Source organism: Pseudorca crassidens, chromosome 6, assembly GCF_039906515.1.
Source record: "Pseudorca crassidens isolate mPseCra1 chromosome 6, mPseCra1.hap1, whole genome shotgun sequence".
Taxonomy (NCBI): domain Eukaryota; kingdom Metazoa; phylum Chordata; class Mammalia; order Artiodactyla; family Delphinidae; genus Pseudorca; species Pseudorca crassidens.
Window position 1 is genome coordinate 22,026,677 of NC_090301.1, and position 23,130 is coordinate 22,049,806.

The window sequence follows — 23,130 nt, forward strand, 5'->3', positions numbered from 1 at the left end:
TTTGTAGCACCTGGAAAGTTCTGTTAAACCAGTAGTGTATCACCCAGCTTTTCAAACTCCAGGAAGCTGCAGAGTCACCAAGAAACATGAGATAGGGAATAATCAAAATCATGAATCTCAAATTTTCCAACTGGAGGGTTCTCCATTCCCCATCAGCAGGGAGTGCTGAATTCTGTCTGCCAAGTGACAGGCTTTATTGCTCGGGCCAGTTACTTAACCTCAGGCTTCTTCCTCATTCGATAGGTGACTGTGTTCTTTCACATGTATAAAAGCCTGTGAATTAAGCAGTTTTTTTGGAGGGGGTGGTATTATCTTGTGCTTATTGTGTTATATATCCATGGTAATGCACACTTTTTGCTTCGTGTGGTTTTGCTAGTAGAATGCCATGTGAAAGGAATTTTCAAGAGCACAAAGGTCTTTGTGCTTTTTCCACATCATTTTTTAAAAAAAGATTCCATCTCCAGATGGAATTTGGTCAGGTGGAATTTTAACTCCTGGCTATCTTTAGGAAGGTTATTGAAACCCCTCATAGCAGTTTAAGTTCCTTCCATTTTTCTTTCCGACTCCTTATTCCCAGCAGCAATATTCTGCATTCTAGCCAGGTTCTCCCAGCTTTGAGACATTTCAGACATCTTAGTTTCAACAAAACTCTATTTTCTTCCACTGTGATGCCTTTCAAAATATTAGACACTTCAAATATCTATTGCTTTTGAGCTTTTGATTTTTGCACTGTGAAAAAAAACATACACAGTGGGATTCAAAGTCACAGAAGTTAACTTGATTTTTAGAGAATAATTTGAAGCATGCTTTGTTTGCATAGATTATTTTAAAATAAGTTTCCCAAAACATAAAGACCAGATCTAAGCAACATGAAGAGATTCCATTACTTAATTTCTAAGCCATCGATATCCCATTGCTTTCTCTTATTTGGAACAGTTGGTTTTATTGATAGAGTAAAGCAGTCTGACCATTATGAAAAGACTGTACAAAATCTAGGCTTTTTGCACTATTATACAAAAAAAATGCAATAAAATAAATGCGATCACATTTTAATGGTATATAAAACTGTGACACCTTTTGCATTAAAAGCAAAAGATGCCCTCTAATAATTATTCTTTATTTGGCGAGCACTTTCTAAGTGTTGGTAATAGGCCAATGCTTTGAATTCATGATCTCATGTAATCTTCACAAGATCCTGAGTAGGTAGAGATATTTTTATTTTTATCCCCACATTACAGAGGAGGGAAATAAGGCAGAGAAATGTTAAATAACTAGCTTAGGGTCACTCAGGTACTGATGGAGAGGAATTTCCAGCCTTCGCATACCACTGAAATTCTTAATTGCCTCATGATCTGTTCCATGTTCTATAGACTAGATTTACTAGAAATGATTTTTTTTTTAGAACTGAGGGCAAAAGCGAAAGATGGGCTCCTTTTAAGAGGCTTGTGGCAAGTGTTCACTAGCAAAATCTAAGCATTGTTTATTAGAGCAGTTGATGCACTGATAGAACAGATGAGTGCTGTTTAGCGCTACCGGGATTTTTGTTTTCGAATAAGTCATTATATACAATAATTCAGTTCTCTTCTTATGGTCCAAAACCATAATAAGATGTCTTTTCTTTTTTTTTTTTTTTTGCCTTTTTCTCCTTTTCTTCATGTAGTTGACCAAGGCCTAAACCAACCCACGGATGACTCGTGCTTCGACCCCTACACGGTTTCCCATTATGCCATTGGAGAGGAATGGGAGCGATTGTCTGAATCTGGCTTTAAACTCTCATGCCAGTGCTTAGGCTTTGGCAGTGGTCATTTCAGATGTGATTCATCTAGTGAGTAGCTTGCTTTGTCCACCTCTTGCAGTTCCATGCATTCTCACAATGTGCCAAAGGAGGAAGCATGTTTGGCAGATGCAACCTCTTCCAAACATGAAGCAAACGAGTAGAGACTGCTTGACTCAAAGTAACATTTTGCATCATATAAAAATGATGGGAAATTTTACTTGTTGAGTATTGCTTCATCTCAAGGGTTGTATTTCAATATGACTATTAATTAAAAATAAATTTGCGACGGTAATATGATTTAAAAATTTTTTTTGTGAAATGAATAAAGTCAACCTCTTTGGAGCCAGGTCTAATGAAGGGTATCAGAGACACAACGGAACCTCAAGTCTCTTTTAATCTGTAGTGTTGAGTGAGCTCAGAGGTGAATATTTATACTTACCAATATTCTACCTCTTTCAACACAAACCAAATATACACATATCATAGTATATATACACACTCACACCCACCCCCACACACACTCTTTCATATCTCACATACACACTCATATCATACATACACACACATACACTGGGTAGCTTGAATCTTGCCAAGTAATGTGGAGAGTACAGATAATCCATTTGTAGATAATTAAGAATCAACTTCAATTGAAAAAGATTTGATTTTCAAATTATAAAAGGATTTTATTGTTTAAAATTATTTTTTAGTTAAAATAACCTAGGAATGACTTATCATGCTTTGAGGTGTAGTATTAGAATTTTTAAATCCTTTGGTTCTGCTTGGTTTTTAGAGGATGTGATTATTATTGAAATTGGTTCATTTTCATAGGTGTTAATCATTATGCCTTCTAACAAGCCTCCTGTAGACATATCCAGGAATTGTACTGGGTGAAATATGACATAATGATTTTTAAACGATCTTAAGAGTACTTTACTTAACTTGTATACACGAATTGGTTTAATTCAGACTGAAATATAAACACAACTAATTTTTTCAATGCAGACTACTGTGCTTGACCATCTGAAAATAGAAAGACGTGTCACGTGCTGTTTAGGAGTTGGAAGTTTTAACATTTGGCATCAATTAGGGGTTTTAAATTTCTGAAACTGAGCTATTTTTAAGTCTGTATATTTATTACCTATGTAAGTACTTAGGCGCAACTGTGGGAGCAGAGCTGTAAGTTGATTTATGTGATTCTTTGGCTCAACTTACATATTCTTCACTTAGATGTCATAATGATTGACTAACTTTTAAAGTTTTAGGAATGACTGACTTGTTGACAAAACAGAAGTTGTGTGTATTATATAAACTTCCAAAGTTTGTTTTATTTTAGTATAAACTTTGAAGATTAAAAAGTCATCTTTTATGTATGGTAGTTAAAGATATGTAACTGTGAATCTTAGATATTCCTTAGAACCAGTCTTATTTGTAGGAATGATAACCATTGATTTATCATTTTGTTTTTGTTTTGATACATAGGTTTATTCTTTCACTTTCCCCATTTACAAGAAACAGGTCGTAGTGTGTAGAAACCAGCTGATCTTTGCTTTTTGGTTAATTGAACTTTGTATCCAGGATCTCTGCAAATCCAAAAGTGACTTTTCATCTATTAACTATTTTTAGCCTTCCCAATTTTAAACCTTAATAGGGAGAATTCAAATGAGGGTCATTGACTATTCTTGTGAAATGATTATGATGGAATAGACTGGATCTTAAAATATCTGAGAAAATGTTAAGTGGTAAAGATAATATTTTCAAATCCAACCAAAAAAGTGGTTTGTCAGAGGGATCATGACCTTCATCTTTCCTTGCCACTCCTTCCAGATACCTGGCTTTGAAAATCTGGTGACATGTCCCAGTACGCTCACCATCTTGTGAGTCAGAACACGCCAATAACTCCTTGCCTCTGATCTTCCCCACCCCCCAGAATGGTGCCATGATAATGGTGTGAACTACAAGATTGGAGAGAAGTGGGATCGTCAGGGAGAAAGTGGCCAGATGATGAGCTGCACGTGTCTTGGAAATGGAAAAGGAGAATTCAAGTGCGATCCCCGTACGTTGCCACAAATCACTTTTAGTGCCTTCTTGAGCGCTCCCACCTTCATTACTGAGCTGTAACTCTCATCCCCAGAAATGATTGGAGACTTTAGGTCTTCTTGAGGAGTGAACGGTGGGTTTGTTAATCTTTTGATTTGGGACAGCAGAGACAAGCTTCAAAAACGAGCCATAATTTAATGTTGTTATAGGGCACTTTTGCACTTTTCCGACCTGAGTATTTTGACCATAATCTGCAGTGAAATGTAACAAGAAAGCCTTACGGGTCTTTAGATTCAACTTTTAAAATATGATCTCTATCTTTGCATTGAACTGTTTCCAGTTTATTAGATCTAGTCTTTGGAAATGCTGCCCTAAGACCTATACAGCAGTACCTCTCTTACGGATGATTCCCATTAACACGTGGCACGTGGGCTGTGATGACAAATTTAGGAGAGAAACAAACCCACCCCCGTAGAGGGGTCAAGTCTGTATTATTGTTCTCAGTCTTACACACGCTTATGATTTGTGTGTCCACGTAGATGAGGCAACGTGTTACGATGATGGGAAGACGTACCACGTGGGAGAACAGTGGCAGAAAGAATATCTTGGTGCCATTTGCTCCTGCACGTGCTTTGGAGGCCAGCGGGTAAGACCAGATAGGCCAGGCTCTGTGCAATTTAGACAAGGGGGGGAGGTTCCTGTACGGACGATTAAGAGTTATGCTTCCTGTGGGCTGTGCACACAGGTGTGGTAGTGCACCTTATGAAATGGGGAAATACTTCAGCTCCTGTTGGAACATAACGCTACTGACTACCCCTTTCCAGTTCTCCCCCTTTGTGGCAGCCTTAGCCCCCTCCCCCATACCTACTATTCTCAGACTGCCTCCGTTCTTCAGCAACTGAAGTGTTAAACGCTGGGTAGCACTGGGCTTCTTGCTCCATTCTGTTGGGCAGGTGCCCCTGTGATACTGCTGTTAAATATTTTGAATACCCAGATCTAAGAAAATACCACTTCTTTGTACCCTCTCTCAATCCCCAAATAGATTCCTGCCATAGGTCTAGTGCTATGCTCAGGAATATGGGACACACAGAGGGAGTGAGAAATGGTCCTGGCTCTTAATGATATAGCTGGAGATATTAAATTAGCATACATTGAAAGTCCAGCTAATTAAGTCAGGTTCTGAGTGGATCTGACAAACCCAGTTCCCATGTAGGCTGATGTCAGCAGGAAAGGTTTGGTGGAAAAGAGAAGAATGAACTGGCTGGGTTTTGGGTTGTTTTTTTGTAAAAATTATTTATTTATTTATTTTTGGCTGCGTTGGGTCTTCGTTGCTGCATGTGGGCTTTCTCTAGTTGTGGCGAGCGGGGGCTACTCTTCATTGCGGTGCGCGGCTTCTCACTGCAGTGGCTTCTCTTGTTGCAGAACACGGGCTCTAGGTGCACGAGCTTCAGTAGTTGTGGCACTTGGGCTCAGTAGTTGTGGCTTGTGGGCTCTAGAGTACAGGCTCAGTAGTTGTGGCACAGGGGCTTAGTTGCTCCGTGGCATGTGGGACTTCCCAGACCGGGGCTCGAACCCATGTCCCCTGCATTGGCAGGTGGATTCTTAACCACTGCGCCACCAGCATAGTCCGCTGGCTGGGGTTTAGGATGGTTACAATCTGGTTGAGGGATGGGGGAAGCAGAGAGAGCAGGGCGAGCACAGCCCCTTGGAATGGGAAGGAGCTGGCACATGTGGGCTCCAGTGAAACAACCCTCTGCCTGCTGTCTAGTGGGAAGACATTAAATGGGAAGAAGTGGGGGCCACTTATGGAGGGCCTCGGAGGTCCATTATTCATGCCAGTACTTCTCAACCATTTCTAATCCGTGTCCTACTTCAATATAACAGAAAAGTGCTGTGCTTTCCTCTAATCTTTGAAATTACAAAATAAAATGCCTTATAACTCAAATAAAAGCAACGAAACATAACATTCCTTTCTTTTCAATGAAAACATACCCTCCCCAACAGCTTTTCAAATTCTGGTCCTTGAAGAGCATGCTCCCTACTCCCGGGTAAGGCTCACTGGTTGATGCCTTTGGCATTAGCCAGTTGCAGGTGCCCAAGAGAAAGGGAACATGATGGAAGATGGTTTTTAGGAAGATTAAACTGGCAGCAGAGAAGGGTCTTCAAGGGTCTGGCTGAGGGCAGCCCCTGGAAGCTACTCTGACCTTATTCCACCACTCGTGGTTGGGTGGGGAAAGTCTCTCTCTCTCTGTCTCTCTTTAACACATATAAAGACCGTGATCACAGAACTCAGTCATCTCTGGTCATGTGCTCAGTGTAGAAAAGTGGGATGGAAAGTGAATTTGTTGAGAAGTCGGTTTTGGTCTCACTTCAGCCTCTCTGCCTCATGATTTACGTACATGAAACCTTTAACGTGTGACACCTGTTCTGCTCTAAAGCGAAGTGCGAAATGAAACACTTTAGACAGGAGTGGGAACTGTTACGTGTTTATATGAAAGCAAGATTCACTGATTCTTATAAATAAAAGTAGGTATTTACCCGTACTGTCTTAGGTATTATGGGGGATATGCTTTTAAATGGACAAATATGTCTGAAATATTTCACTGACAATATAAGAAAGAAAGTGATTGTATTACTTAGGGTTCTTCTGGCTGTAAGAGAAAAGCCCAACTCAGGTTAATTTAGGCAAAAGAAGGCTCACATGGCTGGAAAGTCCCAGGATCTCTCAGTAGAAAGGACATGACCAGGAGTCACCCAGCTGGGTGGCAGTCCCACTCCACTCACAGGTCACTGTGTGACTTCCTCGCCCCCCAGTCAGTCATTCCTCTGGGTCTCCTTTCCCTTACCTATAAAATGAGGGTGTCTGTCCATGTGATCTCACGTTCCTTTTAAAAGCTCTAGGATTCCAGGAAAACCTCCTCCATCATGTAGTGTGGAAAGCTTATTAAGGAAGTCAGGACTGGAATCAGCCTTAGCAGATGGGTGGGGTTTGTAAGACATTTCAGGAAAAAGGAAAAGCATCAATAGAGGCAGCTATAAAACATGCGTTATCAGCCAACATGTATTCTGCAAGTTATAAGTGCATGAAATCATCCTCAAAGCTTCCTTTGTGACTAACTGCGTATATTTTGCCGACCCGTAAGAGGTGAAATTCTTCGACACAAGCTCTAAGTTGCGATGTTCTTGTGTTGTCATAAACCCCATCCGACTTCATGCCTCTGCTCTCTCAGGGCTGGCGCTGTGACAACTGCCGCAGACCAGGGGCTGAACCTGGTCACGAAGGCTCAACTGGCCACTCCTACAACCAGTATTCGCAGAGATACCATCAGAGAACAAATACTGTAAGTGCATTTGCACCCTGCGTGTTTCTCCCCTAAATGCAATTAGGCACATAGCAGGGAGCCTCTTTCTGTAGGTACCTTTCTTCTGAATGAACCCATTTTAAAAAACTTTTAAGACTTAAGAGTAGAAAGAATATTGTATCCTGTAACATAATTTGGGTTCTCTTGAGCATCTCCCATTGCCCAATATATATAGCTAAGCTCTTAAAGCTAGACATTTTCCTATGCATAAGTAATTATCAGAGTAGCCACCCTCCCCTTTTTTCCTCTGTAGCCTTTACAGCATTGCTGTTAATTTTTCTTCTTCTTTTTTAACAGAATGTCAACTGCCCAATTGAGTGCTTCATGCCTTTAGATGTACAGGCTGACAGAGAAGATTCCCGAGAGTAATATTTCCAACCCAGAGAAACAAGCACGGATCTCTGTCAAGGTCCATCCAAACTGGAGTGATGCTAGCAGACCCCAGCTTAGTTTGTTTCTTTCTTAAGCCCTCTGCTCTGGAGTAACTTCTCCAGCTTCAGCTCAATTCACAGCTTCTCCAACCATCACCCTGGGAGTGTTTTTAGACTTTTCTCATAAATGGGGCAGTATGTTGCCAGCTCTCCAAAGTATTCAATACTGCTCAGTATTTTAAATGAAATGTTTCTAACTTGTGATTTGGATTGGGATCAATAGGGAAGCACATGCACCAACCAAGATACAAAATGTCTTGAAATGATATTACCAAAATTTTCAATAGGGAAGTTACCCAAACACTTCTGCTTCCACTTAACTATCTGGCCCACAATACTGTAGGAAGAGCATGTCCCTGTTGCTGTGATATTTGAAATATCCACAGTACTCACTATTTCCAAATGATTCTAGTATTGCCTAGAAATCTTTCTCTTACCTGTTATTTATCAACTTTTCCCTGTATTTTTATATGGAAAAAAATTGTATTGAAGACACTTAGTATGCAGTTAATAAGAGGAATTTGGTCTAATTATGGTTGGTGATTATTTTTTATACTGTACATGCCAAAGCTTTACTACTGTGGAAAGACAACTGTTTAATAAAAGATTTACATTCCACAACTTGAACATCATGGCTTCTTTTTTACATACAGAAATTTGGGGGGAAATAAGAATCTTCCTGAATGTTTTTTCTTTGCTATTCAGCAAACATTGGAAAAACCATGATGCGCACGGCGCTCTAAATTTTGGTGATTTATGTACAAGCTTTTCTAAGTTTGTCCCTCCCCAAACCCAGATTCAGTCTTGTCATTTTATCTCTTCAGTAATGGAGATAACTTTATATTTTCCGCTTTACCAGATTTAGGTGGATTCAGATACTTAACTTGCTAGCTAGCTCTTCAGAAGTATAATCGAAACAACCTTTTCATTGTTCTTTTCTAACCATTATAATTCTTTCCTCCCTCCCACTTCCTTTCCGTCCTTCATTAAATAAACATCTATTGGAAGCAATTACCTGCAAGGAAAATAAAAAGATGACTGAGAGGTTAAAACTACTTAAATCGGGAATCCCCTGGTGGTCCAGTGGTTAGGACTCCTCGCTTCCACTTCACGGAGAGCAGGTTTGATCCCTGGTCGGGGAACTAAGATCCTGCATGCTGCACAGTAAAGCCAAACAAAACAAAACAAAACAAAAAACCACCAAAAAACTACTTAAATCGCATGGCATAGAGGGGTTCTGTCTTAAGGAAACGCTGCAGTATGATAACGTCAATCCAACTTGTTTAAATGCCAGCTGACCCTGGAGTGCCCCAGATGAACAAACTGTGTGCAGTCCTGGTCTACAAAGGCCCTTTTATTTTTCAATTTAACTTCGGGGAACCAACAAATCTAAAACTTTGAGATTAAATCTGGCATATCCAAAATAGTAGAATAGCAGCACTGGAAACAGTCAATCATTAATTAGTAAAAGATTAGTCATTCATAATATACAAGGCATGGAAAACACTTTTTTATACACGACTGTAACAGAATATCAATAAATACCTGGCAATAAATATTAAGACTAAATACAGAAAGAGATTTCCTCAGGGTTCATTGGTTTTTGAAAAAAAAAACAAAACTCATGTTGGAATGGATTTAGTTTATAAAATTCTTTGCCATTTAGCATCTCATTAGGGAGAGGTGGTTTTTTTTTTACATCTTTATTGGAGTGTAATTGCTTTACAATGGTGCATTAGTTTCTGCTGTATAACTAAGTGAGTCAGCTATACGTATACATATATCCCCATATCCCCTCGCTCTTGCGTCTCCCTCCCACCCCCCCATCCCACCCCGGGAGAGGTTCCACAGTCTAATTTGACGGGACTCCAGCTCAGAGGAGTTTTCCTTAGCAGGACACAGACTCACAGCCCGGACTTCTGTTAACATCACTAAACTTTCAGCTTTGTCAAGCCAGTAGTTACCAAGAGAGCTGCTCTGTCCATGTGGAAAAAAGGAAGAATCACAGGAAGAATATTAAATGACTGCTCCACATACGTGGGTCATCATTGTTCATGGAGAGAGAATACGACCCAATACAAATTCACACACGGTGTAAGGGGAAGCCCCACTGCAGACACACACCAAAGAGAAAGCGGGCTCCTGCCTCCATCTTTAATGTGAAGAGGAAGCCCAGGTACTGAACTTGTGAAAGTCTGCACCTCAGCTCCATCCTATTGAAAGGTCTTTACATTTAAAAACATAATGAAAGAACACCTTTGGATTGAGACTGACTTTGCTTCAAACCACTTATCTAGAGACAAACCTAAAACGATTTTCCCCAACATGAGTTTAAGTAAATCCAGTTGGACTATATTAATTAAATGCATAGTGAGCCCATCAAAAACTTGCACACTGAAAGGTAAAATCTGCAAGTTCCACATTTAAGATGTTAAAAAGCACCACTTTTTCCAGAATGTCTGCTAGATTCTCAAAAGCAATATATTAAATTTACAAATGAAACTCTTTCAATACTGAGTCAGTAACTACATGTAGATAATCAGAACAAATTAAATTTCAATCGTCTTTTATGTTTTGGCATCACAAGGCAAAACGGTAAAACTTTCTTTTTTACTATTTCTCAGCAAAATCATTCAAACACAAGGACTTCCAAAGATCTTTTACAGTTTTTACTGACTCATGTTACTGTTGTTCCTGAGAATTGTCTTAAGCAGGCCAGACTGAAAAGGCATAATGAAAAGACCAATCTGGATTCAGGCAAGAAACTGGCAATTCAAGCAAAGTCAGATAAAAGTAGTAAATATATGAGTTTAAAAAGAAAAATCATAATTTTGAAGCTATACCTTGTCTTGCTGGACGTGATTTGTAATAAAATTTATTGTTGAGTATTTTTGTTGTTTTCAGCTCTAATGACCAGAGTGAATTATGCAAGTTAGTCAGTATACTATCACTATAAGCCTGTAAGGCACACGTTCTGCGGAGGTGAATAAAGAAATGCTCAGGTGGAAATTACAAGTATAGGAAATGACTTTTCCATTTAATTATATTTCCATTGAAAATTCTATTCCATTTCTAGTTGTATGAAACTCATTAAAGTGATTAAGAAACACACATCAGCACATTTAAGTGCTGAAATTGCTTCCTATTCAGTAAGTTCCCATTACTGCGACAGGGAAAGTGGCAGGCTCCAATTAAAAAATCCCATTTTCAGGAGATACATTTCAACCATTAAAAAAAAGATCACTCTTGGGACTTCTCACGTTTGGGGACATTTAAAGATTACCACAAAGGCTGATAAAGCAGACGCAGCACAAAGCAGGGCAGCACCTTGCCCTGCCCTGGATTTTTCAGACTAAGAAAGTTTTAGAGTATATATGGCAGTCATATTTGAGATGCAAGTTATTTATCATTGCCACATCATCCCATTTCATAGTCTCGTTAAAATAAGAGAGTCAATTTGAATTGCAAACAAAAATCTATATAAATTACAACGGAAGAGAAGAAAATACTGTAAGTAATAAAAGAGCAAGAGAAATGATGCTTCAGCTGAAAGCCCCAAACGGGAAATTCCTTTCTTAACATTCCTCAGCAGAGTTAGGTATGAAGGTATGAGATATTAAAGCATGTTTTACATTTCCTTAAATTCCTCTTTAGAGACGTAAAAGTTCTAACGATCTGAGGAGCCAGATTTATCCTATTAATGGCTCTTGTGTGGAGCCTCCAAAGGCTTGAAGTTATTAGCTTTGCTTGGAGGTGGCCAGCATGGGGTGATTGTCAGTACCCAGTGCTGGCTAGGGCTGGAATCACCCATCCTGCAGGCAGCCCATCCCCCAGCAGAATGCCCTTACGGAAAATACACTGCAGGCCCAGGATGCTCCCAGGGAGCTCTTTGCATCACGGTACCTCAGAAACCACCATTTCATTCCAGAAGGAAACCTTGCCTCTGCCAGGAGGTTGCTGGTCAGGACCGTACAGTGAAACCTCCTGATCCGTAAAATTCAGCATTAGTTGTAAGACGCCGAGCCAAGCGCCGAACATGCCACTTTGGTGGAGAAACTGGAACCCTTTCATACACTGCTGGTGGAAAAGTAAAATAGTGCAGCTGCTGTGGAAAACAGTTTGTTGGTTCCACAAAAAGTTAACCATTGAGTTACCATATGACCCAGCAATTCCACTCCTAGGTATATACCCAAGAGAACTGCAAACATATGCTCACATAAAAACTTGTACACAAATGTTCACAGCACCATTTTTCGTTAACAGCCAAAAAGTGGAAACAACCCAAATGTCCATCAGCTGATGAATGAATAAACAACATGTGGTCTGTTCATACAATGGAATATTATTTGATCATAAAAAGGAATCAAGTATTCATACATGCTACACCATGAACCTTGAAAACACACTAAGTGAAAGAAGTCAGGTACAAAAGGTCACATAATGTATGGTTCCATTTATACACAATGTCCAGAATAGGCAAACTAACAGAGACAGAAAGTAGATTAACGGTTACCAGAGGGAGAGAAGAATAGAGAATAACTGCTAATCAGAATGTGGCTTCTTTTTGGGGTGATGGAAATGTTCTGGAACTAAACAGTGGTGACGGCTCTACAACTTTGTGAATATACTAAAAAATCACTGACTTGCCTTTTATATGTGTATTTTATTTCAACTGAAAAAAATGGCACTTTAGTTACAAAAGACCTCAATATCCTTTTGCTTCCTGGTAATGTTACCAAGGCTGTTGCCCCAGCATCACACCCCTGCCCCTCCCTCGAATGGAAACCAGTTACTCTTATCTAAGTTTCAGGAGGAAACTGCAGAGAAAAAAACAAGAACTGGTTAGAATCAACTACACCGAAGATGGTGGCAGATTTCACTTCCAGTACACTTTGAGCCTCATTCTATGCTCCTTGTAATACATTAGCATGCTAAGTGACACCCCACCAGCGCCGTGACAGCAACTGTAAAAGCCCATACAAAGACAGAAAAGGAGCGTTGCATCAGTCTGCAGGTCCAAACCACACCCCTATTCTCAGATAACTCGTGGATATTCCTTCCCCTCTTTCCAGTTCCCTCCCTTTTACCCTGACCCTCCTATATATTTGGTGTCTCTGCTCTAACTGGGTTAGGAAGTTGATTTGTGAACTAGGTTCCTGCTTTTCCATTCTTTGACCATTAAATAAAGTTTGTGCTCTTCCAGTCTCAACATCGGTTTTGCTATTGGCAAAAAATGGAAAAAATAGGAAAAAGAACCTCCCTGGCCGAGACAAGGGGTCCCGGCCCGGGCTAGGACCCTGGGACGGGTCTAGTCAACCAATTCGGTAGCAGTAAGAAGCGGTTTGGGAAAACAGAGTAGATGAAAGATTGAAGAGAGACGTCCCTGGTGGTCCAGTGGGTAAGACCGCGAGCTCTCGATGCAGGGGGCCTGGGGGCCTGGGTTTGATCTCTCATCGGGGAACCAGATCCCGCATGCATGCCTCAACTAAGACCCGGCACAGCCCCCCCCCCCCAAAAAAAAAAAGATTGAAGGAACTCAAACTTTCTGGCTACCTATTCAAAAACTAAGGCAAAATCCAACTTCCACACATTAGTATCATCTTCCACTACCTTCCATGCCCCATATACACAAAAGCATTATGAAAATAATAAGTAGCATTTTTTTTTTTATGAGCAGTATTTATCATGTCTGAGGTGGTGTTAAATATTTTGTTTCATTTACTCCTCAGAGCAACGTGAAGAGGTAGGTACTGCAACATCGGTTTATAAGTGAGGAAAGGCTAAGTGAATCACCTACCATCACACAGTTTGTTAGTAGCAGAGCTGGAACTTGAACCTGACAAACTGGCCCTGGGTTGTGTGCTTTTAACCAGGAGCTATTCAGCCTCCTTGGGAGCAAATGCATCTCCATTTTATAGATGAGAAAACAAATTCCAAGAGGTTAAGGCATGTGCCCAAGATCAACAAACTGGTGAGTGGCAAAACAAGGGAGAGATGATCATGAACAGCCCAAACGTGGTTTCCTAGAACGAAAGAGGGGGCCATAATCAAGAAGAGGTATGGGGGGACATGGCAGGGGAGCTGCTGGCAAAATCCTTTTTCTTTACCCGGTTGGTGGTGATATATGTTTATTTAAAAATTATTCGTGGGAATTCCCTGGTTGTCCAGTGGTTAGGATTCGGTGCTTTCACTATCGAGAGCTGGGTTCAGTCCCTGCTCGGGGAACTAATATCTGGTAAGCTGCGTGGCATGGACAAAAAAAAAAGATTCTTCAAGCTGTAGATGCTTTAAGCACTTTCCATAGGCACGGTTTATTACAATTTATTTTTTAAAATAAATCTGTGCCTGTCACAGTGTTTAGCAAAAGTGAGCTTTAACAGTGTCCAAGAATGGAAGGCACTGGGAGCTTAAAGACCTGCAGGGACTTGTGCTCTCAGGAAGGGCCGAGGGACTGGGCTTCAGAAAGAAGGTGCCTCTGGAGGCAACAGGATGGGTTCAGGGTGCCCTTGGTGGACTATTTACAAATGAGTGAGGGCTCATGCTTTTCTTCCTGGGCCCCAGATGCTCCCCCAATTCAAATCACTCTTTACTGATCCAGACGTTTTGTTATGGGTTTTCTGCTCAGTCTAGAGTAACCCATTTCTCCAAGGAGTCCTGGATCCTTTTATTAGATAATGGTATTAGAAACCAAGATCTTAGCATTAGGTACGCTCATTGCCACTGGGGTGTCACACTTCTTGGCCCTTTCAGTTGATAGATATAGTCATGCATTTTAAAGTGTAAGAATATTCATTAAAAAATTTTTTTAAGTTACTTTTAGATTAACTGATTGAAATATTTACAGATGAAATATCTATAGACTTTACTTCAAAATAATCTGTGTTGAGGCATGAGAAGTGGAGAAACAGATAAAACTAAAGTAGTCATAAGCTATTATAGTTGGATGATAGATACATAGAATTTTACTTTTCTTGTGTTTATCCCAAAATATCCATAATAAAGACCTTTTAAGAAATGAGAAAACTACTTATAACTACATACTAACAATTTTGAAAACTTAAAAAAAATGGTCAAATTCCTAGGGGGAAAAATATACCTTGCTAGAACTGACTTAGAAATGAAAAAATTATTTAAGAAACTAAAGCAATTATTAGAAAACATCCTATGATATTTATTGGTGTTTTTTTATTTTCTTAATGGCAGAGTAGATTATATTGGACTACTCCTCCTGCAGATAATTAGGAACACTTGACGAAAATATTAAAAAATCTATTTAAAGCCCCTGGAAGGCAACCAAAAACTGGTGGAAACCAGAGGGGATCAACCTTCAAAGGGGATCAACATCAATTCTCCACAAACTGATCTACAGATTCAATGCAATTCCAATTAAAATCTCAAGAGGCTTTTTTGCAAAAATGGACTAGTTGATTCTAAAATTTACATAGAAATGCCAAGGAGCTGGAATAGCCAAGAAATCTTTAAAAAGACTATTATGAAGGACTCACACTACCCAATTTCAAAATTTACTCTTAAGCTACAATAATCAAGACAGTGTGGTGTTGGTATTAGGACAAACATAACAGTAGAACAGAAGAGAGTCCAGAAATGACACACAAATATGGTTGAGGCAACAAGGCAATCCAACAGGAAGAGCTGTCTCAACAAACGATGTTAGAACAACTGGATAAATGTATGGAAAGAAATGAAACTTGACCCATGCATCACTTTAACACTGGAATAGATAAAAGACCTAACTGTAAGAGTGAAAACTGTAATTGCCTAAAGGAAAACGTAAGAGAAAAATCTTCACAGTCTTTGGATAGGTAGGCGAAGGTCTCTAGTTTTTAGATGCATAAAGATGCAAAGATGAAGATGGGATACAGGATGAGATTTTCCTGGAGGAGACCCTGAAATGGGATGGGGTAGGGAAGTTGGGGGCACCAAATGTTTAGAATAAGTTACTGCTCAGATTCTAGCTTCTGTTTTGGGAGAATGAGGTCACATTACTATTACATTACTAAAAATATACACATAGACCAGTCTGTCATGAACTACGGACTATGATTATTCCAATTCTTTATGTCTGAGGTCCAAAATTTAAAAATTACCTCAGAAAGTATTAAAAGGAAATACTCTAAAGAGCATTTTGAGGGAATTCCCTGGTGGCACAGTGGTTAAGGATCCACCTGCCACTGCAGGGGACACGGGTTCGAGCCCTGGTCTGGGAGGATCCCACATGCTGTGGGGCAACTAAGCCCGTGTGCCACAACTACTGAGCCTGTGTTCTAGACCCTGCGAGCCACAACTACTGAGCCCATACACCACAACTATTGAGCCTGCGCTCTAGAGCCTGCGAGTCATAACTACTGAGCCCATGCACCACAACTACTGAGCCCACGCTCTAGAGCCTGTGAGTCACAACTACCGAGCCCATGCACCACAACCACTGAGTCTGTGCTCTAGAGCCTGCGAGCCACAACTACTGATCCCATGCACCACAACCACTGAGCCTGCGCTCTAGAGCCTGCGAGTCACAACTACTGAGCCCACGAGCCACAGCTACTGAAGTCCACGCACGTAGAGCTCATACTCCACAAGACAAGTCACTGCAATGAGAAGCCCGCACACCGCAAGAAAGAGTAGCCTCCGCTCACCGCAACTAGAGAAAGCCCGCATGCAGCAACTAGGACCCAATGCAGCCAAAAATAAATAAATAAAATAAATAAAATTTTAAAATATTTTTAGAAAAAAGCATTTTGAGTCTTTAAAAATTAATATTGTGCCTGCATATCTGGGCAGTAATGGTGGGTGGAATTTCAGCTCTCACACGGTCCTCTTTTCTGCAAATGTAAAACAGTGATTAGAGAATGAATTATTTTGATAAATCTGGACATAAGTATTTATATCTAATTGAGATAGTTTGTAGTGCCATTCTTTAAAATATTTATGTAAACGTATTCAAACCATACAGTGTTAAATAGAGAAACAATTCTTCCAATGATTATACCCTCAGTGTTAACCTTTGTTCAAGGGGAGATAGAATGCACACTTAACAAGTTATAAGCCAAAATATGTATCAGCTGTTTATTGCTACCTAACAAAGCACCCCAAAACTTTATGGCTTAAAGCAATACATAATCTGTTTCTGTGTACCAGGAATTCATGAGAAGCTCCTTTGAGCAGTTCTGGCTCAGGTCTCTCAAGAGGTGGCAGCAAGATGTCGCCTTGAGACTGGAGCTCCACTTCCAAGGCAGGTCACGCACATGGTGGGCAGGTAGTGTTGGCAAGACAGTTTCTCCTTCAGCAGGGCTGCTTAAAGGTACCTACAGCATGGCACTGGCTAACTCCAAGAAACTAAGGCTGAAGTTGTAATGCCTTTTACAGCCTAGCCTCAGCAGTCACACATCTTTCCTAAAGTATTTTGTTGGTCACACAAGTCAGCCTTGTCTTCAGTGTGGGAGGGTACTAACTATACAAGGGCCGGAAGATTAGTCAATATATTAACGACTAGAAGGATAACCTTAAAAAAACCCGTCAGAAATCTTTTAATTTAGGGAAAGTGGGTTAAGGACATGGGAAGAGGGCAGGACTCAACTTTTAAGGTGAAAGATGACAAAAGGTTTCAGTTGGCCTTCGGTGTAATATGTGAACAATCAGGACCACATGGGCAGGGCACATAAACGCACAATTATGTCCTGATGTAGGAAGGCACTGCCATCCACTGTGCCCTACTTCTGGTAGTAAACCTGGGAGAATACCAGGTCCATTTCTGAGCACCAAACATTGAATACATTTTTTAGGTAGCTCCAGAGGGGACATCAAGGACTGGTTTAAATTATGGGAAACATTTCACTTAACACAGGAAAAAGGAAGTACTGGCAGTATCCTAATGTCGGGCCAACAGAAGCTTTAATCCCCCCTAAGTTTCTAGCCCACGGGTTACAATCTGCTGTTTGTTTAGAAGGTAGTCAACCACACTCTTTAGAACTATGATTAGAGGTAACTCACGAGCAGAATCCCCCATGAGTAAACTAGTGGGACTTTAAGATGCCTGTGCCACCTGCTATGGCAGCTGCTCAGTTTCTTTGGTTTACCTAATGATTTACAGATATTCACACAGGTAACATTTTGGGATGAGCTGAGCCCCAGGAGGCAGGGATGCTCCTGTATTTCTTACAAATAACCATGTGTAATGTTTGTCAAACTAAAGAGCCTATAACTAAGACAAATTAAATACAACTACCAGACACTATGGCTCCAAGATTATTAAAATTTAACGCTTTATTTTTTAAAAAAGGTTATTTTCAAAATTCCATACGTGATTTTTCACCTACACATAGGCAGGGTATAAAATAATGCGTGAAGAAGTCAGTGATGGAAGAGCCGGAGATTCGTGTGAGCGAGGATTATTCCCAGCTCATCGCAAGCCTCGATCACAACTTTGTCAGCAGTGGAACCGGAAGGGGCAGCGATGTAGGCCACGCCACTCTGAGGGGGAGACAGAGACAGACTCTCAAAACACAGCCTCATGCCAAAACACGTCCAGAACCAACCCCTCACACCCAATAACAAGTGCAAGCTAACAACGATTCATGCTGCAGACTTATTCGGTCAAGAGGCAAAATAACGGGATTTGGGTTGTCCATACAACAAAAGGAGAAGTCAAAATAATACTCTAGGTGTTACTGATATATCACATCATCATAGCCTGGATATATAATCTAACTCACAGAACTGAAAAATCAGAAGCAGCATCTCTGAAATGGTTGCTGCATAATGACCAAATCCATACACACACCAATTCCATACTTACCCTTTTAGCTCTGTCTACATTGTCCCGGAAAGGAAAGAAGGCATCAGAGCTGATGGAAACTTCACTAAGTTTGTCAACCCATTCCCTCTTCTCTGCCTCGGTTAATAACTCGGGGACCTGCTCAAACAGTGCCTTCCACTTGATCAAATCTTCACCCTATGAGTGGGGGCAGAGGGGAAAGACAGGTTTTACACCATCTTCAGTACTATCTGATACAAATCAGAATGCCAGAAAAACACTTGGGCATTTTTCCTAGGACTTAATTATAAATAATGACTCATTTATATCCAAGTCCATATTTCTAGAACCTTTTTTTTGATGTTGTATAACATTTCATTAAGGAAGAAAATTAATCTTAAGTGTACCAAATAAAGACTGTACCATTTACAAGCCAGTTTATTCCAAATATATTTTGTTCTTTAATCTCTAAGTTAAATCTACTGCTTTATATCCCTGTATCAAAGCAAGCAAGGAAACAGATAATTTCTAGAAGTACATTTCTACAATAATTAGTCTTAAGTACAGAGTCAGTCTAATAGACCAACCAGAACATGACGCAACAGTGTTCATTTTTAAAAAGTACTTCTATTTAGGGTTTAAACCAAAAGGCTTAAACAACATACTTTTATTCTTATTCACATATATAAGTTCTCTTCCAGGACATACAGCACAATTTGTTGTGTAATAATCAAGCAGAAAAAGCAAATATTAAAGTAATTTTTAAAAAAAGCTATTTGAAGCGTTTCCTGGTTACAAAGCACACTCTGCAACGACACCTGTTGATCATGTCATGGATTCCTATCCCTGAATGGACAGCCCAGTGGAGTTGACTCGCCCCCTCAGAAGACCACTGAGTTTTTGATTACCAAGCTTCTCTTTGTGTTTTGCATCCAGTACCTGTTAAGCATTTCTATTTCCAGAAACTGGGCTAAATCCTATTCTTTTAGCAGGCTACCTAATACTTGCAATTTTAATGCTCCCATATACCTGCTTCAAAGTAGAAAACATTAAAGAACATGAAATATAACACAAGTACACTGAGTTGTTAATGGAGCTTGTAGAAAATGTAGAGGGACATTTGTTACCTGCTATCAAGTAATTTGTGTGCAATGTTAAGTACACACCTATCACATAGTAAGCATCATGACTGGCACTGTGACAGACACCCAAGATGGGTGAAAAACAGCCCCTGTCATCAAAACTTATAATCAGGGACTTCCCTCGTGGTCCAGTAGTTAAGAATCCGCCTTCCAATGCAGGGGACGCGGCTTCGATCCCTGGTCAGGGAACTAAGAACCCACATACCACGGGGCAACTAAGCTCGCATGCCACAAGTACTGAGCCTGCGCACTCTAGAGCCCGCACACCACACCTAGAGAGTCCACGCGCCACAGCTAGAGAGAAGCCTGCATGCTGCAACTAAGACCCGACACAGCCAAATAAATAAACAAACAAACAAATAAATCTTTAAAAAAAAAAAAAGCTTATAGGGACTTCCCTGGTGGCGCAGTGGTTACAAATCCGCCTGCCAATGCAGGGGACACGGGTTCGAGCCCTGGTCCAGGAAGATCCCACATGCCACGGAGCAACTAAGCCCATGCACCAACAACTAGTGAGCCTGCGTGCTACAACTACTGAAGCCTGTGCACCTAGAGCCCACACACTGCAACAAGAGAAGCCACTGCAATGAGAAGCCTGCACACCTCAATGAAGAGCAGCTCCTGCCTGTCACAACTAGAAAAAGCCCACGCGCAGCAATGAAGACCCAACGCAGCCAAAAATGAATAAATTTATAGGAAAATAAAAAGCTTACAATCAACAGGGGAGGTACAAACATACAAAACTAAACCAGTGGTTATAATCTAAAAAGACATACGATCTGTAGCGTCAGAAAGGGATAAAGAACGCCCAAGAAAGGTAAACGAGACAGAAGAAGTTTAGATTAGCAAATTTAGATAATACAGAACTTCAAGAAAAATATCTTTTATCTTTGTAGTGATGAAGATAGTCTGCTACACAGAAAGGGTAAACATACTAATACACTCCACCCACACTCAACGACAGCCCTTACCTCTCCGATGGTTCCAGTAACATACTGATCGATGGCGTTGGAGATTTCTGCTCTCTTCACTCCAGTTTTAAACTTCATGGAAAGCACTTGTGGGTGATGTCTAAGCCACCAATAGTTTGCCTTATCCCCGGCAAGGCGTGTGCAGTGTATCCGAGACTGCTGTCCAGCTCCAATGCCAATAACCTGAAGAATGAAGAACACAGACGTTAAAATGAATAACAACACGCTTCTCAATGGATCTTTTGTGCATATTCCCCCAAATCCATCAATTTTGTGGGGGGGAAAGAAAATCAGGCTGAAATAAGAGAAATACAAATAATTTTAAAGTCATTAAAAAGGTTAAGTGTAACATGTTTTAACTATTATTTATATGTTTTACCTCTTCAGTGAAATTTGAGGTATGGCTATTAATTAATATCTGGAAGTTTCTAGAGCTCCTGGACATCAGTAGTGAAGCGTGGTCTTGCTGGAACTTATCAGACAAGTAGCCACAGTCTCCCAGGTTTTTGGTATTACAGATTAGCAATCTTGCAACAGTAGGCAATCACCTAAATTCCGAATTTGAAAGGGTCTTCCAGGTCACATGCCAATTAACATCCATCCTCCCCTCCTACTTATGGGCCAAATAATTTAACAAATGGCTAGAGAGGAGCTCAAGACACTATGAGAAGAAACAGTGCTGAAGCCACAGCAAAACCAGGTTTATCCTAGAGCTAGGAGAGGCCCAGTGATGAGCCAGCTCAGTCCTGCATCCTATGGCTTTTAACTAGGAAAAGTTAAATACCTAGCTTAACATCAGATAGTAAAAGATGTTCAATATTTTGACTGTGGTAGTGGTCACGGTCAAACAACTACATAATCTGTGCAAACTGGTCAAACTCTACACTTAAAAAGGGTGAATTTTACTGTATATAAATTATGCCTCAGTAAACCAGATTTTTCATCATGTTAACTCTTAGTCTACAGATTCTTGGTAAAATAACGTTAAAAGTATAAATAAAAATACACTTTATGCTGCAAAACGATGGGCTAGTGGGTGGCAGTATGTTCTACTCCCTCTTCAATGGAAATGCTACCGATAGGGACGAGTGGAGCAAAAAAACTAGTTCCCTAGCAACCATTGTCCCCTAACCCAAAACGTGCCAACTCGTTCCAGGCAAGAAGCAATAAGAACAATTTTAACACTTAGTTCCAAAGATACTTTGTATTCATTACTGAGTAAATACTGACAAACCGAGAAGAGAAAAACTTGGCAAATTTTCCATTTCAAGCAGTCTAGTTCCCAAGACGGATGGATTTTTGAACATCATCTTGCAAAACAACAGTCCTCCCAAGGTGAGTCTGACAGCTTGGTTACCTGCCCGTCCCTGGCATAGCACACGGAGTTAGACTGAGTATACTTGACAGCAATGGTGGCCACAGTGAGGTCTCTGAGCGCAGATTCCGGCAACTAAAAAAACACAGAATGGTAAATGGGGCTTTTTTTTTTTTTAAACCTTCATTTAACTTTTAGCATCTTATGTGTCCCTTATAACAGACCTATAATATATAGTTCTATCCCTCAAATGAGGGAGTGAAATGAACTGTTCATAGGAGACACTATCATGTTTTACTGAAAGAATCATATTTAACGTATTTGTCATGGAACTCTGTGCGACGCCTAATACGTCACAAACTCAGATTGATGCCATTTTGCAACAAACTTTGGCTTAAGCCTCTTTACGTATCACACTAGATATGAAATACCATAACCACTCCAAAACTGACAAACAGTATTTTCTCTATCACAGTAGCACCGAATAACTGGAGATGTGATAAAATTTATGTTAAAAAAAAAACATTCCCTGGTGGCGCAGTGGTTGAGAGTCTGCCTGCCGATGCAGGGGACACGGGTTTGTGCCCCCGTCCGGGAAGAACCCACATGCCACAGAGCGGCTGGGCCTGTGAGCCATGGCCGCTGAGCCTGCGCATCCGGAGCCTGTGCTCCGCAATGGGAGAGGCCACAACAGTGAGAGGCCCGCGTACCGCAAAACGAAACAAAACAAAAAAACACTGAGAGTAATTTTCACAGACTCTACAAATAACTGTGATGCACATACAGCCAAGACTGCTCAGGAAAAACCAAATTAGGATCATTTTTTGGTTTGCCTAGAATATTCTACATAGAAAGTATTCAAAAATGTATTATGTACTACCGGTTCAAACAGAATGAAACAACTACTGTAACTAAAAATGTCACTATCTTTAATATAAAGAGCAAATACAAATTGAAAAGAATAATAATGATCTATGTTGGTATGCTAAGCGGACAAAAAATATAAGCACATCTAATTGATAAATTATCTAACTGAAAAACTGTTAAGTCAGACTTCATCAAAACTAAAGCTTCTGCTCTTAGAAAAGATCCTGTATTAAGAGGATAAAAAGACAAGTTACAGACCATGAGAAAATATTTTGCAAACCACATATCCAACAAAGAACTAGTATTCACAACATATAAAGACCTCTCAAAATTCAGCTACAAGAATAAAAATATAATTAGAAAATGGGCAAAAGACATGAAGAGACATTTGAAGAAAAAGGATATACAGATGGCAAATAAACACATGAAAAAATGTCCATCACTAGGCATTAGGGAA

At 40.2% G+C, this 23,130-nt stretch overlaps 2 protein-coding genes across 13 annotated transcripts in view; one reads left to right on the forward strand and one right to left on the reverse strand.

Annotated features, from left to right (window-relative positions):
- Nucleotides 1-8,234, forward strand: part of FN1 (fibronectin 1) — a 69,313-nt gene extending 61,079 nt beyond the window's left edge. For 8 of the 9 annotated variants that reach the window (XM_067740680.1, XM_067740683.1, XM_067740681.1 and 5 more), the window contains 5 exons: nt 1,661-1,825; nt 3,705-3,830; nt 4,354-4,460; nt 7,045-7,155; nt 7,474-8,234. In XM_067740680.1, the coding sequence (XP_067596781.1) occupies nt 1,661-1,825; nt 3,705-3,830; nt 4,354-4,460; nt 7,045-7,155; nt 7,474-7,545 (581 nt within the window). In that variant the 3' untranslated portion in view covers nt 7,546-8,234. The remainder of the gene's footprint in view (nt 1-1,660; nt 1,826-3,704; nt 3,831-4,353; nt 4,461-7,044; nt 7,156-7,473) is intronic. The other variant, XM_067740687.1, reaches the window with a different exon arrangement.
- Nucleotides 8,235-17,863: 9,629 nt separating this feature from the next.
- The window catches only part of ATIC (5-aminoimidazole-4-carboxamide ribonucleotide formyltransferase/IMP cyclohydrolase), a 30,912-nt gene continuing 25,645 nt past the window's right edge, over nt 17,864-23,130 (reverse strand). For 3 of the 4 annotated variants that reach the window (XM_067740690.1, XM_067740693.1, XM_067740692.1), the window contains 4 exons: nt 21,849-21,941; nt 20,492-20,674; nt 18,421-18,576; nt 17,864-18,095 (listed from right to left, as the gene is read on the reverse strand). In XM_067740690.1, coding sequence (XP_067596791.1) covers nt 17,976-18,095; nt 18,421-18,576; nt 20,492-20,674; nt 21,849-21,941 — 552 coding nt within the window. In that variant the 3' untranslated portion in view covers nt 17,864-17,975. The remainder of the gene's footprint in view (nt 18,096-18,420; nt 18,577-20,491; nt 20,675-21,848; nt 21,942-23,130) is intronic. The other variant, XM_067740691.1, reaches the window with a different exon arrangement.